This window comes from Calonectris borealis, chromosome 10 (assembly GCF_964195595.1).
Source record: "Calonectris borealis chromosome 10, bCalBor7.hap1.2, whole genome shotgun sequence".
NCBI lineage: Eukaryota > Metazoa > Chordata > Aves > Procellariiformes > Procellariidae > Calonectris > Calonectris borealis.
In genome coordinates this window covers 2,127,005-2,145,791 of record NC_134321.1, presented here as the reverse complement: position 1 = coordinate 2,145,791, position 18,787 = coordinate 2,127,005, and the positions used below count along the sequence as shown (strand labels likewise).

General features: G+C 44.6%; 1 protein-coding gene across 2 annotated transcripts; it reads left to right on the top strand.

The window, feature by feature from the left end:
- The first annotated feature begins 765 nt into the window (after positions 1-765).
- On the top strand, positions 766-15,744 carry EDEM1 (ER degradation enhancing alpha-mannosidase like protein 1). Of its 2 annotated transcripts, none has more exons than XR_012674960.1 (12): positions 766-1,278; positions 1,354-1,426; positions 4,334-4,437; positions 5,268-5,439; positions 6,632-6,815; positions 7,344-7,518; positions 8,084-8,204; positions 8,651-8,837; positions 9,449-9,522; positions 10,551-10,647; positions 11,389-11,574; positions 12,450-15,744. XR_012674960.1 is itself a non-coding variant. In XM_075158580.1 (12 exons), exons 1-12 carry the CDS (start codon positions 872-874, stop codon positions 12,537-12,539), a joined length of 1,854 nt encoding a protein of 617 aa, XP_075014681.1. In that variant the 5' UTR covers positions 772-871; the 3' UTR covers positions 12,540-15,744. The 2 variants fall into 2 exon arrangements, 1 of the variants encoding a protein (XP_075014681.1); XM_075158580.1 differs by having other exon boundaries at positions 772-1,278; positions 8,667-8,837.
- The last annotated feature ends 3,043 nt before the right edge of the window (positions 15,745-18,787 follow it).

Genomic DNA, 18,787 nt, shown 5'->3' with positions numbered 1-18,787 from the left:
CTGTTTTCACTTTCGTATCTACAATTTGCAGTGGCATTTGTCAGCTTTTCTATTTATGCTGCTTTCTGAGAACTCCAGCTGCCTTGGAGCTTGTTCTTTGCTCTCTTCCAGTGCCGCATCGAACGCCGGCCACACTGTGCTCGGCGCTGCCGTAGTCGCACCCGTTGCTCCGTCTTCCATCTCGCTGTTGGGCTGTCGGTTCTGCCGTTGGGTGAAGGGAAGCCCTGCATCCATCGCCCCCGCTTTCAGGGCCCAGGAGCTCGGCATGGCGTCCTCTGAGCTGCTGCCCCCGCTCCCCCTCAGGCGAGGAGGAAGGCTCGTCCTCCCCGGCCGTGTTGCGTTGCCGAGGTCGCGGCGAGGGTCTGTGGGTAAGTGGGCCCGGGCTGTCCTGGCAGCAGAGGAACCGATGACAAACCTCCCTTGAACGGTTGTTTTTTCTTCGCCTCACCCCCGGGCAGCGCTGCCCCGGCTCTCCGCCTCCCCCGAGGGGTGCCCGCTGAGCCCGCGGTGCCAGCCCCGCCTCAGAGACCCGGCCGCGGCCTCACCCTCACCCTTCGCCCGGGCGGGGCCGCCGCCGCCCCTCAGCGTCCCGCCCCCGGGCCGCGCCACGACAGCCCGGGCACCCCCCGCCCCCGCCGCCTCGCCCCGGCGCTTCAGTGACGCCGCTGCGCGCCCTATGACCGACGGCCGGTCCCGCCTGCGGATCGGCTCGGCCAATGGGAGCAGGGCGGGGCGGGCCCTGTGCCGGCCGCGGCCCGTGTTTCCCTTCCGCTGTTAAAGGAGCCGCGTCGCGGAGGAGCGCGGCGGGGGCAGCCGAGCGGGCGGGGAGCGGGCGGCCCCTTTAAACTATGCGCGCGGCGCGCGGGCGACCATGCAATGGCGGTCGCTGGTGCTGGGGCTGCTGCTGCTGAGGCTGGGGCTGCAGGCGCTGCTGGCGCTGCTGCCCGCGCTGGCGCCCGGCCTCTGCCTGCGCCGCCGCTTCCCCTTCCCCTTCCCGCCGCCGCCCGCCGCCCTCGGCCCGCCCGGCGCCGCCGCCGGCCCCGGCTCCTCGCACTGGGGCTCGCTGCTGCGGCGGGGCGGCGGCGGCGGGGCGGCGGGGGGCGACGAGTACGAGCGGCGGTACAGCGGCGCCTTCCCGCCGCAGCTGCGGGCCCGGCTGCGCGACGCCGCCCGCGGCATGTTCGTCTTCGGCTACGACAGCTACATGCAGCACGCCTTCCCGCGGGACGAGCTCGACCCCCTCCACTGCCGCGGCCGCGGCCCCGACCGCCACGACCCGTGAGTCGCCGGGCGGGGCGGGGGGCGGCCGGGCCCGGGCGCGGCGGGGCCTGACGCTCGGCTCTTCTCTTCCAGCTCCAACCTCAACATCAACGACGTCCTGGGGAACTACTCGCTGACGCTGATCGACGCGCTGGACACCTTGGCGGTGAGTCCTCGGCGGGGGGCGGCTGGGGGGCACCGCCAGACGCGCCCTGGCCCTGAGGTGCTGCCACGGCTTGGCCGAGCCGCGGGAAGGCTTTGCTCCGTCCGGCGGCCGTCGCGGTGCTTGGCCGTACGGGAAGGCTCCGGCGTCGGTGCGTCGCCCCGTTAAATTTAATGGGGAGGGAGGTTCAGGAGGTTCGCGTCGGCAGCTGGAACGAGCAAACTGAATTTAGCAAATTAGTTTAAGGGTACATTAATGTCGCTGGGATGTATTGCCAAAGAGTAATTCTTCTGCTAATTAAACTCTGAAGACAGTCCTAGCAGATATGGACATCAATGTCTGAAAGGCTGAAGTTGGTTGATGAGAGGCTTTGAGAGATGAGAAGCCCCAGATGCCCTTGAACACGCCTGAGTCTCGCTTGCTCTGCTCCGTTAGTCCCGCTGCCAGCAGCGAAGCGGGCGCCTCTTGCAATTCACCCGGTGGTTTATTCCCAACCCTGGTGTGGGAAACCGGGAGTCAAAGCTGGCTCTCGGGCACAGAGCTTTGTTTAGAAGGGCTGTGAAGCTGCAGGTCTCAGTTGTGGGACGGTTGGATTGAGGTGGGAGCGTGGTCACCTCGACAGCAGGCAGCGTGCTGGAACAGACTTTGAAGGAAAGAGTTAAAGGGGAAAATGAGGATCTTATCTTCAAGAAAACATTGAATAGAGTCTTCCTACGTTCATCTGCCCTGGTACTGAACAACACTGATATTGTCCTGTGCTCTGAGGTTGAACTTACAACCACAGTAGATCTGACATCTTGAATCAGCTCCATATTTAAAAAAAAAAAAAAAAAAGCGAGCGGAGCTGAAGAAGAGGGAGGGGTACTTGGTAGAGAAACTTGGTGAGAAGTTGAAGGAAGACGGCAACAGGAAGTTCCAGACTGGAGGGAGTTACTCCACAGTGGTTTCTAAGGACCTGCCATGGGGCAAAGGCTGTATAGCCCCTCTGTGTTAATGTTACTAATGCAAAAAGTGCTAATGTTTCATGCAGAGTTGCTGACAGAAACAGAGATCAATTCTTAACATGAAGAGAAGGTGAGATGGCATCGTGAGGAACCAATTAAAAATCGTAATGAAGTTCAGCAATATGAAGTAAAAGGGTCTAATATTTTGTAATTTGTATCTCCTTCACTTCTGAGGAGAAGGTGCTGGGTGTATACTAGCTAACAGCTGGCTCGCGAGCTAGCAGGGAAGGGTCAGAGTACGTGGGGATGTATCAGAAGTGAGATTTCCAGAAGTGAGAACTTCCCTAAGGCTCAGGTGGGATCTCTTTTGGAATACTGCCGTACTCTGGTGTTCAGGAAGGGTGGATTTGAGCTGGAATCTGCATGGGTTGCTGAGAGATGTGTCAGGAGGAGAGTTCGTCTTATTCAAGGCAACTGAAAGAGCTCTGATTGTTTTGCTTGGCAGAGAGGGCCTGACTGACATTTAAGTCTGTATGAAGAGCCGTGAAAGGAAGGAGGGGAAAAGCTGTAAAGCTGCTTCTTGCCTGCTAAAATAGACTATAATATTCATTTTTGTTAAAATTCGAAGATAATGTGAGAAGCAACTCAGTTTTATGTTAGTAGTACCAGTAGTATGGTATCATGGAAAGAGCCCCTTCCTTGAACCTCCTGATGCATATTTAGAAACCTCCTTAGGTTTCAGTGTCTCATTTTTGCAGCCAGGGCAGGTTCTTGGCCTTCTGGAGTGTCGCGGCCCACCAGTGCGGGATCTGTGGTGCACTTTTCTCCTCTCCTCAGAAGGTGGTGTGTGCAAGGACTATATGTGTGCTTCAGGCTGTGAAAGGCTTCCCATTGCTAACGTGGAATTGCAGCTCTCGGCTGTTTAACTGAACATGGCAGCGATGAAAAGAACTGAAAGCAGGAAGTGAGGAAAACGTTGGTTTTAACTGAAAGAGCAGTTAGGGATCTGTGCTACGTGGCTGATCGCTGGCTAAACAGTTGCCTTCCTGTCCTCATTCACCAGTGGCTCAGTACTGCCCCCATACTTTCGGGGCAGTACATAACTTTTTTTCCTCAAATATATAACTTCTGGTTCCTAGAGTCTCTTGTGTTTCAGAAGCTTCTGCATGGAGAAAGCCTATTTTGCTCTTCGTCTGCTCAGATCAAGCATGTGAATGCTTTCCCGCTAGGTGTGGGTAATGGAAAGAGCAGACTGGCTGGCACATGGTGCTTTGATGGTTAAAGAGCTAGGTAGGTTCCCTGAGCACCTGGCCTTATCATGAACTTATGCGAGCGGGAACCTGTGTTTTCCTTCCACATTCCTGCTTCCTTGAAGCTGGGGCTGAATTTACGTCTTGTCTCTGGATATAGTGGAAATCAATTGCTAAGGTATACCTGTAGAAAACTGGCGCGAGGGAACTCCGCGGCATGGCATGCAGTGTCGAGTCAAAAGCCTGAAAGGTTTGACTCCCCTGGTCAAATAAATGTCAAATCAGACTTCATTGTTCTGCAAGTTGTGTTACTACTTAAGCTAAACTTAACTCTTAAACTGATAGTTTAAGCAGTTAAACCACTCAGTGTGCTAGATCTTAAGAATTTTTAGATTCCTGCTCTAAGAGATCACCCACAAGGCTGATGTTCGGGGTGGAAGATTACATGAGTACATACATGAGTACATAGATTAGTAAAACGGGCAAAAATATATCTTTGTGGATTTCCCTGTTTTAACATACTTTTAAAACGATGCACTTTTGCATGTCAGTAGGATGGGTAACTTTCTGGAAAGTCTTTTTAGCAGGAGCTTGAAGTGGTCTGTTCTGTATCTAGGTAATATGACCGTTGGTCTAAAATGTGAACTTGCCATTCTCTTCCCCAACCCTCTTCTGAAGCAACAATTAGACAAAATAGCTTTGTTTTTATATAAAAGGTCATGGGAAACTCCTCAGAATTCCAGAAAGCAGTGAAGTTGGTGATTGACACAGTTTCATTTGATAAAGACTCAACAGTCCAAGTTTTTGAGGCAACGATCAGGTACGTCGCTCTAAGTTTCTGCCTTTAAAACAGTAATAAGGTTAAAGACTTGGTGTGCATATACAGGAGAACCAAAGTAAAATAATTGATAAGGATGTCTTTTGGTAGGCTTTATTCCATAATTGTTCCTTAAGTAAGTTGTTTTTTAACCTTCTGTGAAAATATTCCATCCTTTCAATTAAAACAATTTTAATGAGTCACACGTGACTTGAAGCAGTGATACAAAGGTAGTCTCAACTGTGGTTGGCTTGCAGACTGCTACTTTTTTGTTGTTGCTCTTGCTGTGGAGACTCAGATCTGTGCACAAGAAACAACCCTGCTGACAGGTTTTCTCTGCTGTGGTTTTCTTCCATGGACCTGCTCCTTGCTTTCACTTTCGTTTCAGATGAAAAACAAGCCTGTCTGTCTTGGAAATGATACTATCAGATTTTAAATGATTTCATTTTCTGAATGTCTTAAAACAGTGTTTACTCAATTGCTGCTTAACTCGGCTAAGCTTTCTTTTTTCTGAATACTAAGTTTATATAACAATCCTGCTGCCATTTGCAGGGGCAAGGAGGTCTTCACTCATAAATAGACTTGGTATGTTGTAAGGAGCTACTGGATTAGGTAAATTTTGCAGAACCGGGTTTTGGGATTACTGTGGGTGATAAGCAACGTGACTTCTAGATGTTTTCACTACTGGTGGGGAAAAAAGCAGATCTCTTTCTGTAATGCCTGTAAGGTGCACAGAGTAGTACTTCTGTTACACATGATACTGATAAGGGTTTAGCTGAAGAACTAGGTTCAGATCAGATTTAAAAACTGAAGATCTTTTCCTTTTCTCATAGGGTTTTGGGAAGCCTGCTTTCTGCCCACATAATAATTACAGATACCAAACAGCCTTTTGGTGATATGACCATTAAGGATTATGACAATGAACTGTTGCATATGGCTCATGACCTAGCAGTGAGACTGCTTCCAGCCTTTGAGAACACCAAAACTGGAATTCCATATCCTCGGGTAAGTGAGCACACCAACACAGTGGGAAATAATCTAAAAGTGGTAATTCACCTGTCCTACAACTTGAGTTCTGTGCCCTGTGTGTGCCTCTATATGCGCACTTGGGGTATTGAACCTGCGCTAAGTTACATTAAAATGGCATGGAGGGGAAACAGCGCTAAGTTACGGTGACGTGGACGATGTATAAGTTGTTCCTTATGTCTAGTAAATGTTTTCTTTAGGCTGTTTTTTCACTCTGTATATATTGTTCCGTACAGGTCAGTAGTCATTTGTTTCCGTGCTGTTTGGCTGGAACATGCCCTGCCCCGTGCTTTCTTCCTATATATCATGCAGCAACCAACAATGCTGTCATTAAGAAGGTTAACAAGAAATACTGTAAAGGCAAATAGCCTGGGAAAGTGACTTTATTGGTGACTTGGTACTAAGATAATTGTGGTAAAATATAACTAATCTGAAATATTTGTCATACTGGGCTTGGAATTTGTAATTTTCTTGAGTACTGCTGAGTGAGTACTCAAGAATACTGTGGTATTCTTGAATACTGCGTCCTCTCATTTTAAGCAGATGCAGTTTGCAAGGAGAAGGTTGTCAGTTCTAGTGGAACAACTCTAAACTGTAAAACTAATTAGCACTTGCCTGACTACTTTTAATTTCTGGGGACAGCAGCACTGCTTTTCCTCCAGACCTGTCAGGGTGGAAGAACATGAACGTGAACTTTCACTTCTGTTCAGAGTCTGGTAAAGCAGTGGAGGGTGGTGTAACTTCCCTTCAGCATTTTGTTCTGTAGGGAAGTTGAGGAGCATTCACTGAGGAAACTCTTGGTTTCAGGAGCACTAAATGAGGGGAAGCAGTACGTGCATCACCCTTGGAAGAACCTGAATGTTTAGTAGAAATGATGAAAAAGTGGACTGAAATCTGGAAGGATTAGCAAGTACAAGAGTAGCAAAATTAGGATTGCCCACCTTGAGCATGATGTTATAAAGTTGGAAGATGAATTTCAGGAATTCTTCAGCAAAGCTTTTTGACAGCAAGGCAATATGCTGGCTTTCTAACTGTATATACATTGCATGCTACATATTGCAAAAACTAATAAAAAGGCTTTATAATAAATAGAAAACTGCAGATGAGAGCACAGCTGTAGGAGGTGCAGCCTGCCTTCTTGCTGTTAGCACTCTCTCTACCTGCTTCACAGGTCAATCTGAAGAAGGGGGTACCTCCAGACAGCAATAATGAAACTTGTACTGCAGGAGCCGGTTCCTTGCTGGTGGAGTTTGGTATCCTTAGCAGGCTGCTTGGCGATTCCACGTTTGAATGGGTGGCCAGGAGAGCTGTCAAAGCACTCTGGAGTCTCAGGAGCAATAACACCGGGCTGCTAGGTAATCTCTGAGGTCATGCTGTATTGACTGGCTCCATGTTTTAACCTGCCTCAGTCTCCTGTAGCAGAATGCCATCATGCTACAGCTTTCTTTCATGTATCGTAAACTTTGTCGATCTGCTTCCTCTGTAGCTGTTAAGTCATGCTCTCCTTGTGTACTCGTGGCTTGTGTTGACCAAATGGCACTTTGTAATTTTGTAAGAAAAAACGGAGTATCTGAATGACTTCTTAGGGCACAGGTTTCCAAAGATGAATTTTTCATGAAACTGGGAAATGAAACTGAAGTTCTTGCATTTGTATCCCCATCAATACAATTTAGTTTGGCAGATGACTAAAACTACTTGAAACAACTGCATGTGTGTGCTAGTTCCTGGGATGAATATGCCCTAACACTTCATTTTGGTAGTAATCTTTGATCATTACTCCTTAAGACTTTTTGAAGATGTAATATTTCTAAGTTCTGGTTCTTGATTATTTTTCTCTGATGTACTTGGCAACTTTAGACTAAACTTTTTGTCTGTTCTGAAAGGAAATGTTGTGAATATTCAAACTGGTCATTGGGTTGGAAAGCAAAGTGGATTGGGAGCGGGGTCGGATTCATTCTATGAATACCTTCTGAAGTCTTACATCCTCTTTGGAGAGAAGGAAGACTTGGAGATGTTCAATGATGCTTATCGGAACATTCAGAACCACTTAAGAAGAGGGTATGTTATTTCATATGAGTATCCATTCCTTAATTGATGCGTACTCCAGCAAGATGTGAGGAATTGTACAGTGTTTTGTGTCGTGCTCTAGAAAATCTGTGTTCTTTTTTTTTCTTTAAAAACCAAAATCTTATTTCTGCGGTAGTCACTGTGAAAATAAATTTTAACATTCCCTTCACTCTTTAGTCGACTGATCTGTATAACATTATTGGTGCAAAGAAGCTAAACTGGTTACCATAAATGTTAGGCTGAGAGAAGGCTGTAGAACTCTAAAGGAAATGTATTAAATTGGCTGGTTTAGTACTTCTTAAGGCCTGATCTTACCTAGCATGACTTTTTGGTAGAGATTCTGCTGACATAAGTTTAGGATATGATATACATACCTTTATGAATTAATTTTTCTGAGAGCATGACTGACATTTCTGTTCTTTTCAAAATGGCTTTGAGCCCAGCACGACAAATCTGCGGCTCATTCTCTTTGCTGGTGGCAGTGCTGTGAAAGGAAACATGCATTGTGTTCTTCTAAAATAGTGAATATTTACACATGCTTATTGTTACTTGGCAGTCGAGAAGCTTGCAATGAAGGTGAAGGTGACCCTCCTTTGTACGTTAATGTAAACATGTTCACAGGACAACTGATGAACACGTGGATTGACTCTTTGCAAGCCTTTTTTCCTGGACTACAGGTAAAGACTGAACGACACAGCAGAGGGGTGTCAGAAAGGCTCATTCTAATCCTAGGCTGTGAATGAGTCTCAGCATCTCTTCTGAGATGAGCGTCAACCTGTGGGTTTACATCTGGCTGCTCTGATAAGAGAGCCTTAGGGCTGTTCAGCTTCTGCATCAGCATAACAATATCAGAAGGCCTGGCCTGCTCTCTACTAGATTTGAGATACTTTTAGCTTTTCTCATTTAACCTCAGCGTTTGTATATCATGTTGCGAGGCTGAGCTCCGCTAAAGTTTTTAGTGCGAAGGAATTAATACATTAGCTTTTTTTTTGGGGGGGGGGAGTTGGGGGGTGGATTTTTTTTTGTCTATCCTTATGAGGGGAGTGTTTTATTATATGGTATGTTCTTATACAGAGCAGAAAGCAATTTGCTGGCTTGCAGTATTAAGCGTGCATGTTTACAGCTGTTGTTATGCCTAGGTATTGATAGGAGATGTGGAAGATGCTATTTGTCTCCATGCTTTTTATTATGCCATATGGAAACGATACGGAGCTCTCCCAGAAAGATACAACTGGCAATTGCAAGCACCGGATGTTCCCTTTTATCCACTGAGGCCAGAGTTAGTGGAGTCCACATATCTGCTTTATCAGGTACTTGACTTTTCTGAGCTTACAGCTCATGTTTTGGCAAAAATAGTTTCGTTCAGAAAGTCACTTTTTCTGCCCCTTGTCTCTGGCCTGCTAAAATTTGTGCCTCTGCATCTGCCTGTTCTTATACAGAGGTCTCTGTTTAGGCACTGGATTGTTATGCAATGTAGTTGCTATGTTGTTTGCTTAAAAAATAGCCTTTTTTATAAGACAGACAAAAATGAGACTAAACAACCTTTTCAAAAAATAGCTGGCGGATTTTTACAAGGTAGAGACTTGTGACTTCTTAATAGAAATTGTTGAAGTAAATGTAATAGCTTTCCTTGCTATATTGTCTAGGCACGGTCTCCAGCTGGCAGAAGATACAGTAAACTAAAATAACTTTCTGGCTGCAAGAAGGCTATCAAAAAGTTTGAATTTACTACGGGTTTTATTAGGATTTGCACTAAAGCAAATGTGAGAAGCTTGCACAGAGTAATCTAAGTCATGTTCCTATAAAGATAAGTTTACTGTAATACACGAGAATCTGATACTACTAGGCCTTTGATGTAAGTGTTATTTTTACAAGATTTTGAAATTGCTGACTCTAACTCTTGTCTGTCTTCCTTATTTAGGCCACAAAGAACCCATTTTACCTTCATGTGGGAATGGATATTCTGCAGAGTTTGGAAAAATATACAAAAGCAAAGTCAGTCTTCGATGTTCTTTGTCTTCTCTCACTGCTATATACGTATATTTTATTTTATAAATATTATATAGAATCCAATCTGCCAAATGTAGGTAAACCACAAAACCCAACCCTCCATGAAAGCCACAAGTGATGATTTATTTATTGAGCAATTATTTCTTTCTCCTCTGAAAATGAAATTATAGTCCAGTGACAACTTTATGCCCTCAGAGTTTTATAACTACCTTTCAAAATGCATTGTGGATGATCAGTTGCTAAAAACTGGTAAAATTTGTAGGCTTTTTTTTTTTCTGTGGATCCTGCAAGAATATTTCTAACCTCATGAGCCCCTGGTGTTTAACTAAACTGGAGGGATGGCTTCTAAGATAGATGCTGTTGCATATCAGCTTTCATCTCAAGACAGTAACAGTGAATCCTGACTGTAATACTGAGTATCTGAACTTCTTGCAAGACTCAGAGGGAAGATAGCGAATTTTTATTCAGTTACTGGTATTTACTGATTTTGTAGGCAAGTCTGTACTAACCATAGGACAGTATAAAACAGCGCCATTCTGCAGTTAAGTGGGATTTAGATGCTGTGTAGGGCATTGACTGAAAGAATTACAAGTGCAGTCTGTGATAGCTTGCAGCTTCATCGTTTGTTAAGCGTTGGTGGGAGGGAAGAGTAGGTAGTTTGGGAAGAAACCTTTGCATGAGACCAGGCTTCCAGACCTGGGTTTCTCATGTGCTCAGTACAGGGAAATTACCTGTTTTGTGCGGGGTGCCTTGAGATTATCTTGCTTCTTTGAGAGGCTCTTAATAAATCTGCATGATGGAATAGATGAACCACAGGGTCAATGATTACAGAATCCAGAATTCATCAGAATACCAGAAACCAATAATCAGTGCTTACTTGTAAAAGAGGCTCGTTTCATTTTAACGTCACCCTGAGTGACAATCGGAATGGTCTGAAGTAAAGGAATATCTAGGGAGCACTTTGAGATCAGAATGCGTGGGAGCTAACCCCAAGCTAATCTTAAATCTTGCAGGTGTGGCTATGCCACGTTACACCACGTTGTAGAGAAGACAAAGGAAGATCGAATGGAGAGCTTTTTTCTCAGTGAAACATGTAAATATTTGTACCTGGTACGTATGTATACTTCATTTCAAAGATACTCTCTTGCGTGCGCTGTGCACAAACATGACACAGCAAGGAGGCGGGACATTGTTAATTAGAAACTGTGCTGCGCTCTGGGGAAGAGGAGGGTTTAGGTGTCAGAGTGTATCAGAGAATGCGCTGCTCTTTCTTTGACCCTACCCTAATCTTGGGGGTTTGGGCAGCTGCTGGCTGGAGAGCTGGCAGCTCTTTTGGGGGGAGCTGGAAAGGAGGGGAAGCAAGACTGAAGGAAGCTACTGCTCAGCTCTGAGCTAAATTACTGCTTGTAGCCATTTTGCTGTCTCGCAGCAGCCTCCGATTTCTCCCCATCAGGCTTTGGCAGTCAGAGGAGAAAGCATTTGAGCCAACACTGCTTTAGCTACTGTTCTCAATCTCCTTTAGCGTAAAAACCCAAATAAATCTGTGACTGAATGAAAGCAGTGGATGCCAGCCTAGAAATGCCTGTATAGTGCGGCTTGGAAAAATAAGGGCAGTTTAAGTTGTGTGAGAAATTTTTCTTTTGCTCTCCCCTTTTAACTGTTAAAATAAATCTCTTGCATTAAAACTATTTATTTCCATTTGCTCTAATGGTAGTTACCCATTTAGCACTAAAAGGTATGCTTTTTGTGTGATCCTTCAAATGCATAAGTGCGTACGTTTTAACTTATTGTTGATGGGACATGAAGACTGTTGCACACATACTATAGCTGTCTCTCCCATCTCTTGTTTAGTTGTTTGATGAAGAGAATCCACTGCACAAATCTGGAAATAAGTATATGTTTACTACTGAGGGACATATTGTGTCTGTGGATGAACGTTTTCGTAACTCACTGTGGCAAGACATCCTCCCTGGAGAAGAGGACAGCGCAGAAAAAATTAAACCTAACGAGTTAAAGGCGGTCAACTTCAGTTCTAATGTAAGGATTACACAGAGCGTTCCTGGTTGTGTTGCTGGAGAAGGGATGTATGTTGAACTGGGTTAGGCAGTAGAAAAAGAGCCATTTGGAAGTGTTACTTTAGGGCACTGCAGTATTTCCTTTATAAATGTCAAATATCTGAGAAGCTCCCTTGTGAAAAACACTTTCAGTAGTGGAATGAATGGATTAGGATAATGTGGGAGTGATTATGTTGAAGGTCTGTCCCCTTTTAAGTATTTTGCAGCAATTAGTTTGTTCTTTGTTGATTTATTTCCAATTATTTTTCCCTTCTCTTTTTCTTTGCCCTTAAAATCTTCCAGTGTTGCTGTGATGGGGAAAGAGAAAAGCAGAGGGTCGTTTAAACAGAGCTATTTTTTCCTCAGAATGGTTTTGAAGCATGTAAAGGTGACCTTTCTTAGCTAGGCATCAACTGAGTACAGATCCAGTGCCTGTCACAGGGAAATAGATATGTGTTTAATACAGAACAGTTTTTTAAAATCTCTGCTAGTAGGTTCTAGCATGGTTCCTTTCCTCCTCCCCCCAGTCCTGCAGAAAAAGAGCATTAATTTAAAAAACATTCACAGTTGTCATAGTGAAGGAAGTCTCAGTTGAATAACAAGCTGCAATAGTTTGGCGTGTATGTGGAAGCTTGCAGCCTGCACTAAGGAAACACTTGCTGTTCATTTATGGGGTTTGTGCTGTACGTTTGCGAAGAGGGAGGGGGAGTCGGGACCAAAAGTGCTGTTGGGTACAATTTTTGGTACTGGGGGGAAATCTATGGTTACTGATGCCGAAACGCCTGCTAGATTACAGAGGGTATAGGGTTGCCTGTTTTTGTATTTGAGTTCTTAAAAACATTCTCATTTTGTTAACAGTGTAACAGAGTTCCGGATGAGAGGAGATACTTGCTGCCATTGAAGAGTAACTACATGAGACAGATTGATCAAATGGTGGGCTTGATCTGAATGGTTCTTCGGAGTAACTTTTATCATATGTCAGGAGGAGCAAAGGATTTGGCTGTAGACATTCCTTTCCTCTTCAGCTACACACCTGCATATGCTGAGTCACTTGGGTATCCCCCATGCTTGTTAGTTTTAATTATGGACGTGAAGGGAGATCAGGTTCTCTTATGAGTTTTGACTTCTGAACTGTGGTAACTCCATGTGCCACCTGAATAGAGATTTCTTGTTTTAAGACTTCCTATGAAAAACGTTGTTGCAAATGAAGGCTGAATATACTTTAAAAAAAAAAAAAAAAAAAAAAAGACGATTGGCATGTGCCACTTAGCTACCTCTTTGTAGCTGTATTACAAATGTCCCTTTAGAAAAGGGTCTAGTATTTAATTTGAAATGATCTTGGGATTGGGGAAGGAATGGGAAAGTGCAATTTCTTACACCAAGTTTAATCATTGAATTATTCTGACTAGCAATACACAACCTTAAGTGCTACTCAGGTAGGAACCCACTGGTAATGGGTTTTGCTGAAACAAAAACGCTGTATCTAGAATAGTATCTTGAAAAGATAACTCCTGATCAATATAAGAAGCTATCAGTATAGTCATGATATCCCTCATATACACAGTTGTATAGACCTGCATGGTCACAAGAGCCTGTGGCTACAGAAACCAATAATAAAACAAATCAGGTGCCTTTTTTTGTAAGGGAATGGGGGGGAGGGAAGGGGGAATTGCAAAGCCACTCAGCTAGCAGCTAGCTTTATACAGCTTAGCTGAGCAGAAGTTCCAAAAGTTTCGTTGTTTGCCATGTATCTAGTGCCTTTTCAGGAGAGATGCTGCTAAGAACTGGTATAACAGTACGTGAAGAACAAACTATTTCACATTCCTGACAGCATTAATATGTTAGTGCCTTAAGTTTTCTTCACTAGCAGGAAAAACTGAGCTTTCTTGGGAAGGTGGATAAAGTATTTCTGATTAGCTGGTTACAAAATACAGTGGATCCCAAAGTAACTTAAAAAGTAACTTATATATGAGATGACTTTTCCTTTTTTTTTCTTTTTTTTTTTTTTAAATATACTGGAAGAATATCAACTGCTGTGCCCATCCCAAAGAATACTCATGGCTGTATTTATTCTCAGTGTCAGTAGCGGGGCTGCCTCTGCATCACCCTGGCGTCAGTAAGAGGTCTGAGCCTGCAGCATGCTAACTTCCCTCTGCCACGAGGCGGTTTGGCACATGCCATCGTAACAGGGCCATGGCTGCAGCAGCTGTCGGTGCTGACGGTAGTGCTATACTGTACCTGTAAACCGTGCCTTTTGGTTCCCGTGAGGAATGGTGAAAAAATGCTGTTGCTTCGTCCCACCATCTTGAAATATGGCTCAGCTATGTTTGAGGAGTAACTGTCTATGAACTTTCTGGAAGAAAGCAGTTAAATTCAGGCAGGGCGGTTGAGGGATGAAAACAAACTGAGGCCAAAACAACTTATTCTAAATATAACAGTTGTAGTTTTTTTTCAGTGGCTCCCCATTGCTTACATGCTTTTTACTTTTGACGATAGTTGAAGTGGTTGAGTGTTACTGTTGGGTTAATAATTTTTAAATTAAGGCTTAAATATAAGGGCAAGCTTGATCTGCTGTATTTTCACCTTTTTATAACAACATCAGTTTGCATAAACCATATGTTGCAACTCAAAACATTTCTAATAAATATGAAGTTAGTGCTGAAGAGGTTATTGTTTGAATCTTTTAGTATACAGATGCATCTCAGGGACTTCATTGTAGAATCTTCTATTCCATGATAGTTGGATCTTGTATTCAGGCAAAAAAAAAAAATCCTGTCTTCTTAGTCTTATTGTGTGTGTTTTAAGGGAGGGCAGGGCTGGAGGGGGGAGAGCGAAGCATGTTCAGATTTCCCAAAACATTGCAATAGAATCGGTTGCCTTGATATTTGAGGCAGCTGGCAATTCCAACCCCTGTAGAATTGGCTTTGCAAACCTATTGCTGGAATGTCTTAGTTGCCTATTTCAAAGCAAAACATAAATTCAAGGTGTTACAATCCAAAGAGGTATTGGGAGAGGTTCAAGGTATAGCTTCTTAACGAGTAAACATTGCCTGGGCATGCAGATACGCTTCAGTTTGTCAACATGTAAAGAATGCAGGAGGATGCATAAAGGGAGTGCTTTCTGCCGAGCGAGGGAGGCAGAAAGCAAAAATGTCTGGGCTTTGTGAAATGCTGCTACTGGGCCAGATCTTCTAATTGTAGCTCTGAAATGAGGAGCGCTTGGTAGTGTGGAGGCCAAACGCAGCATTCCACAGCTGGCCATTTAAAATCATGGTGTAGCAGATGCCAGGACGGACATTGCCCTAGGTGTGTTGGTGGCTGCGTCTGGTAGTGATTTTTCCCTGACTCGCGGTTTAGCTCTCTGAATGTGCATTATATACCTTGCAATTGCCTCTCGGTGTTTTGTGCCTTCTGAAGCACCTGAACCCTGGTGGGGGTTCCAGCCAAGTGTTACGCACAGAAATCTGTTTCAGAGTTTTCCTCAGAGAATGACACAACTGTAATGAAGTTGCACAACTGTTCTGCCACCATGCTTTTCCCTCTTGTATATCGCCAGAAATAGAGTGAGAGGTAGCTGTAGAATGGGAACAGTATGGGCAGGTATTGCAGCCTTTCAGCCCTTAGTGACTTTGACCGTTAGAGTGCCAAATAGTATACGGTCAGCTTCTCATTAGAAACTGCATTGAAATTTGTGTTGCCGAGGTGATCTGACAGTCATCTTTCCATAGGAACGGTTTTTGTCTAGGAGGAGACTGGTGCTGACTACGTGGTAAAAGGCTTTGTATTCTTTAAGGAGCCAATTTTTCTTCCTCTTTGTTTTAAAAATATGTTTTTACTCTGTAATGACAGGGCACATGGTAATGCACTAAAATTAAAACTTTTGTGTAAGTCAATGGTATCAAAATGAAATTGGTAACACTGCTGGAATAACTTGCTGAAACAGACTTTTGTATTTCTTGGTATAATGTGCAATATAAATGTTTCCTAATTAAAAATGCAATGTATGCTTAATTGTTGTTTTTCCATGAAGTATTTAATTGGGGATGGGAAATTTTTAAGAGGACCAAATGCTCTTTCATTAAATGTCCTAAATTTTCAAAACTGAGCTTAAATTTTACAAATCTGCATTAAAAAATGGTGTATTTGACCACTTCCATGTGTGTTTTTCTTATAGTGTAGTTCTTGTAAAGCCATCATAAAGCTTGCACGTGATCTCCCAAACACAGGGAAAAGATGAATTTGAGTGCGTATACCTGATCTTTGCCATTCACCAGACAGGAAAACTTCAGAAGTTGAGGGTGACCTGGGAGTAGGGGTGAGTAAAGGAAAACATCTGGAGTCTGTGTTCGAGCAGATTTGTGGCTCTCATTCCAGTTCTCTGCGACTTGGCCCATCTGAAGAGCCCAAGACCTCTGACTTCAGTAACAAAAGTCCCCGATCAGTTCTCTAGTTCTGTTGTAGGTGTCCACGGCAGTCGTGCGTGTGTGGAGAATGTAAGTCCCTGACTGTGTGCCCCAAAGAGGGTAGGCTGGGGGTTCACTTTTTTGTGAGCCAGCCTTAGTCATGAACTGTCGCTGCTAAGAGCATTGCTGTCTATTACAGCAAATACCATGTTACTCCACTTTCTTAGAGGTTGGGCATACTGCTGGGTATTTTGGGGAGGAAGGAAAAGACCGCCTCAACCAGAACTTAACAGTTTTTGTCTCCAAGGATAACTTGGCGCTGTCTTTGCCTTAGGCCTGGTTAGCTTGGGAACGCATAATTGAGGTGTGCAAGAAATAGCTTTTATTTTCCCTGGGGGAAATGAGACTTCTCAACCATATCCTTGCAATAGCACGCAAAATAAGTAAATGGTTTGGAGAAGGGATTAATCTCTGGTGAGGGCTTTCTTGCCAGCTTCATCTGCCTTGGTTACTAGACATGACGTGCCTTCTTACGTGTGCTGGATTTTTATCTAATTGGAACAAGGGATGGCTGCTTACTTCAGGAAAAGAAAAAAACCACCCCACCTCCAAAACAAAAAGCTGCTTTCTTCTGCCCCCGTCCCTGTTTCATTTTCCCTGTGTAATGATTCGAGGGGCAGCCTGCGCTGAAAGCAGTGATTTGATGTGGAATGAAGAAATGAAGTGTGGTGGTGTCAAGCTGTTGGCCTTGTGAGCAGGTAGCTGAGTCCGAGTAAGTACTGACCCACTTGCTGGTGTTCCCTAATACCGCTTCCTCCAAGTTGGTCCATGAAGAACCTAGTGCAGGTGGGAATTCTGCACCCAGAGCCTTGCTGGGCTCTTTGCAGTCTACGGGTAACCGTACCCTGGGAAATAGCTCGTGCTGTGTTTAAAAACGGAGGAATGTAGAAACAAGGTCTCTGACCATCATTTTGATTTTTTTTTTTTCCCCCTCCTGGATTTGTTTTCTCTTTGATTGGCATTATCTCTTCTGTTGTTTCCTGTTTTGTAGTCCTGATCCAAAGGCCGTTGAAGCTAACAGGGCACTTTCGTTGTCTGTCTTTATCAAACTCCCAAGTTACAAGGAAATGTCTGTTGAACATGAGTGAGTGGATTTTTGTAATGTTTTTAAAGTTCCTCTGAATTTTTGGATGGTGAGATTTTTGCCCATCTAATGCTACTTTTGCTGGATTCAGGCTTGGTAAGTCTCAGTTCTGAAGGAAGCGTAAGTGGGCTGAAATCCTGATTTTGGGGAAAGAACCAGAGCTCTAAAGTTTTCACTGTGGTTGCACATTTACTAGTGGCGTCACTGCCCTGAGGTGCTGTTTGCTGTCTTTCCTTACCTTGTCTCGCTTCCTTATCTGCTGTCAGACAATTGGTTGGTCAATGTGTTACAGCTCTGAAGTGGGACTGAGTGTTTTGATTCCAGTTTCTCTTAAGTCCCCATTTAAGAAAATACCTCAGAAAAACCACTCTTCCCATTCTTGGTTTTCTGGCAGATCTGAGCACACTAAGATTGTACGTGATAAAAGATCTAAAGTGCAAAAGTGTGTGTAAGAACTCAGGTTTTTTAGGGTATAATGCCTCAGGCTAACCTAGTATTACGGCTAAACAGAAGTGACTTCTGGTAGCTGTGGACAAAGGTCTTTGGCGTGGGTTCCTGTGCGTTTGGTGGCCGTGCTGTAGATCTGATCTGCTTCCACCAGAGACCACTCTTGCGCCACTCTTTGAAGATTTCTGCCTGTTGTATAGCAGCAAGACGACAGTAATATCTTGAAGGTGGAGTGTTGGAAAATGTAGTTTTATAGCTTTGTGGAGCACCTCTTCTCCTTTGAGGGGAGCTGCAAAGTGTTAAAGAAACCTGACTGTGAAAGGCAAAGATGTGCGTGCTGCCAGCAGCCCGTCCCAGCCGCACCGCTCCCTCGCTGTGCTTCTCTCCGCGGGTGCGGAAGAATCGTCTCTTCTAGTTCCTAGAGACGTTTACCTTTGTCCTTGCTTGAAACTTCTTTTAGGGAGAAATTTTGTTTCGCCGATCACCACTCTCTTAGTTTATTCACCGAAAAGAGATCAGCAAGTGTTCGCTGAAAGCCGCTTTGTACTACTTTTGCCTTATTTGTCCCCCACTTAACTTATACTGATGAGAAGGCCATTTGATTGGAAAGATTATATTGAAAAGCATCATTTTTTTCCCCCAAAGATAATGCAATTTCTGCTGCCTTAGATTTCGCATGGCTATAGAAGGTGGGAGAGCTGCTCTGCCCTCATTAGCACAACTTGGCGTTCCAGTGACAAGAGTTGGTTGCTCCCGTTTTCCAGGAGGAGACGGCAGGTTTGCTTCTTAAAATAGTAATTCTATGAAGTTCTGTAAAGCCATTTTTTAATTAGGTAGTGCTAACAAGGGTGAAAAAGGTACCTGTATGTTCCAGCCCGTAACTGGTGAAGATGCACTGACGTCCTGCGAGCTGCACAAGTCACAGGTAGGAACACTACCGATGGGCGACGGACTGGGGTAGGAGCTGCCGCGGTGGCTGGGTGAACTGGGGGAGCTGGGACCATGCTTTTTGATCAGGTGTGGATTCACCAGGTCGGGGAAGGAGCTGGAGGAGATTTAGACCTTTCCCGCTCCCTGTCCCTCTCTCTGAGGCAGCTCCGTGCAGCTCAGCCCGGTCTTGCAGCGTAAATCCGTCTGAAGTCTCTGCCCGTGCTGCAACCTCACTGTAAGCATTCATCAAGTGGATACTTAAATTCAAATGAT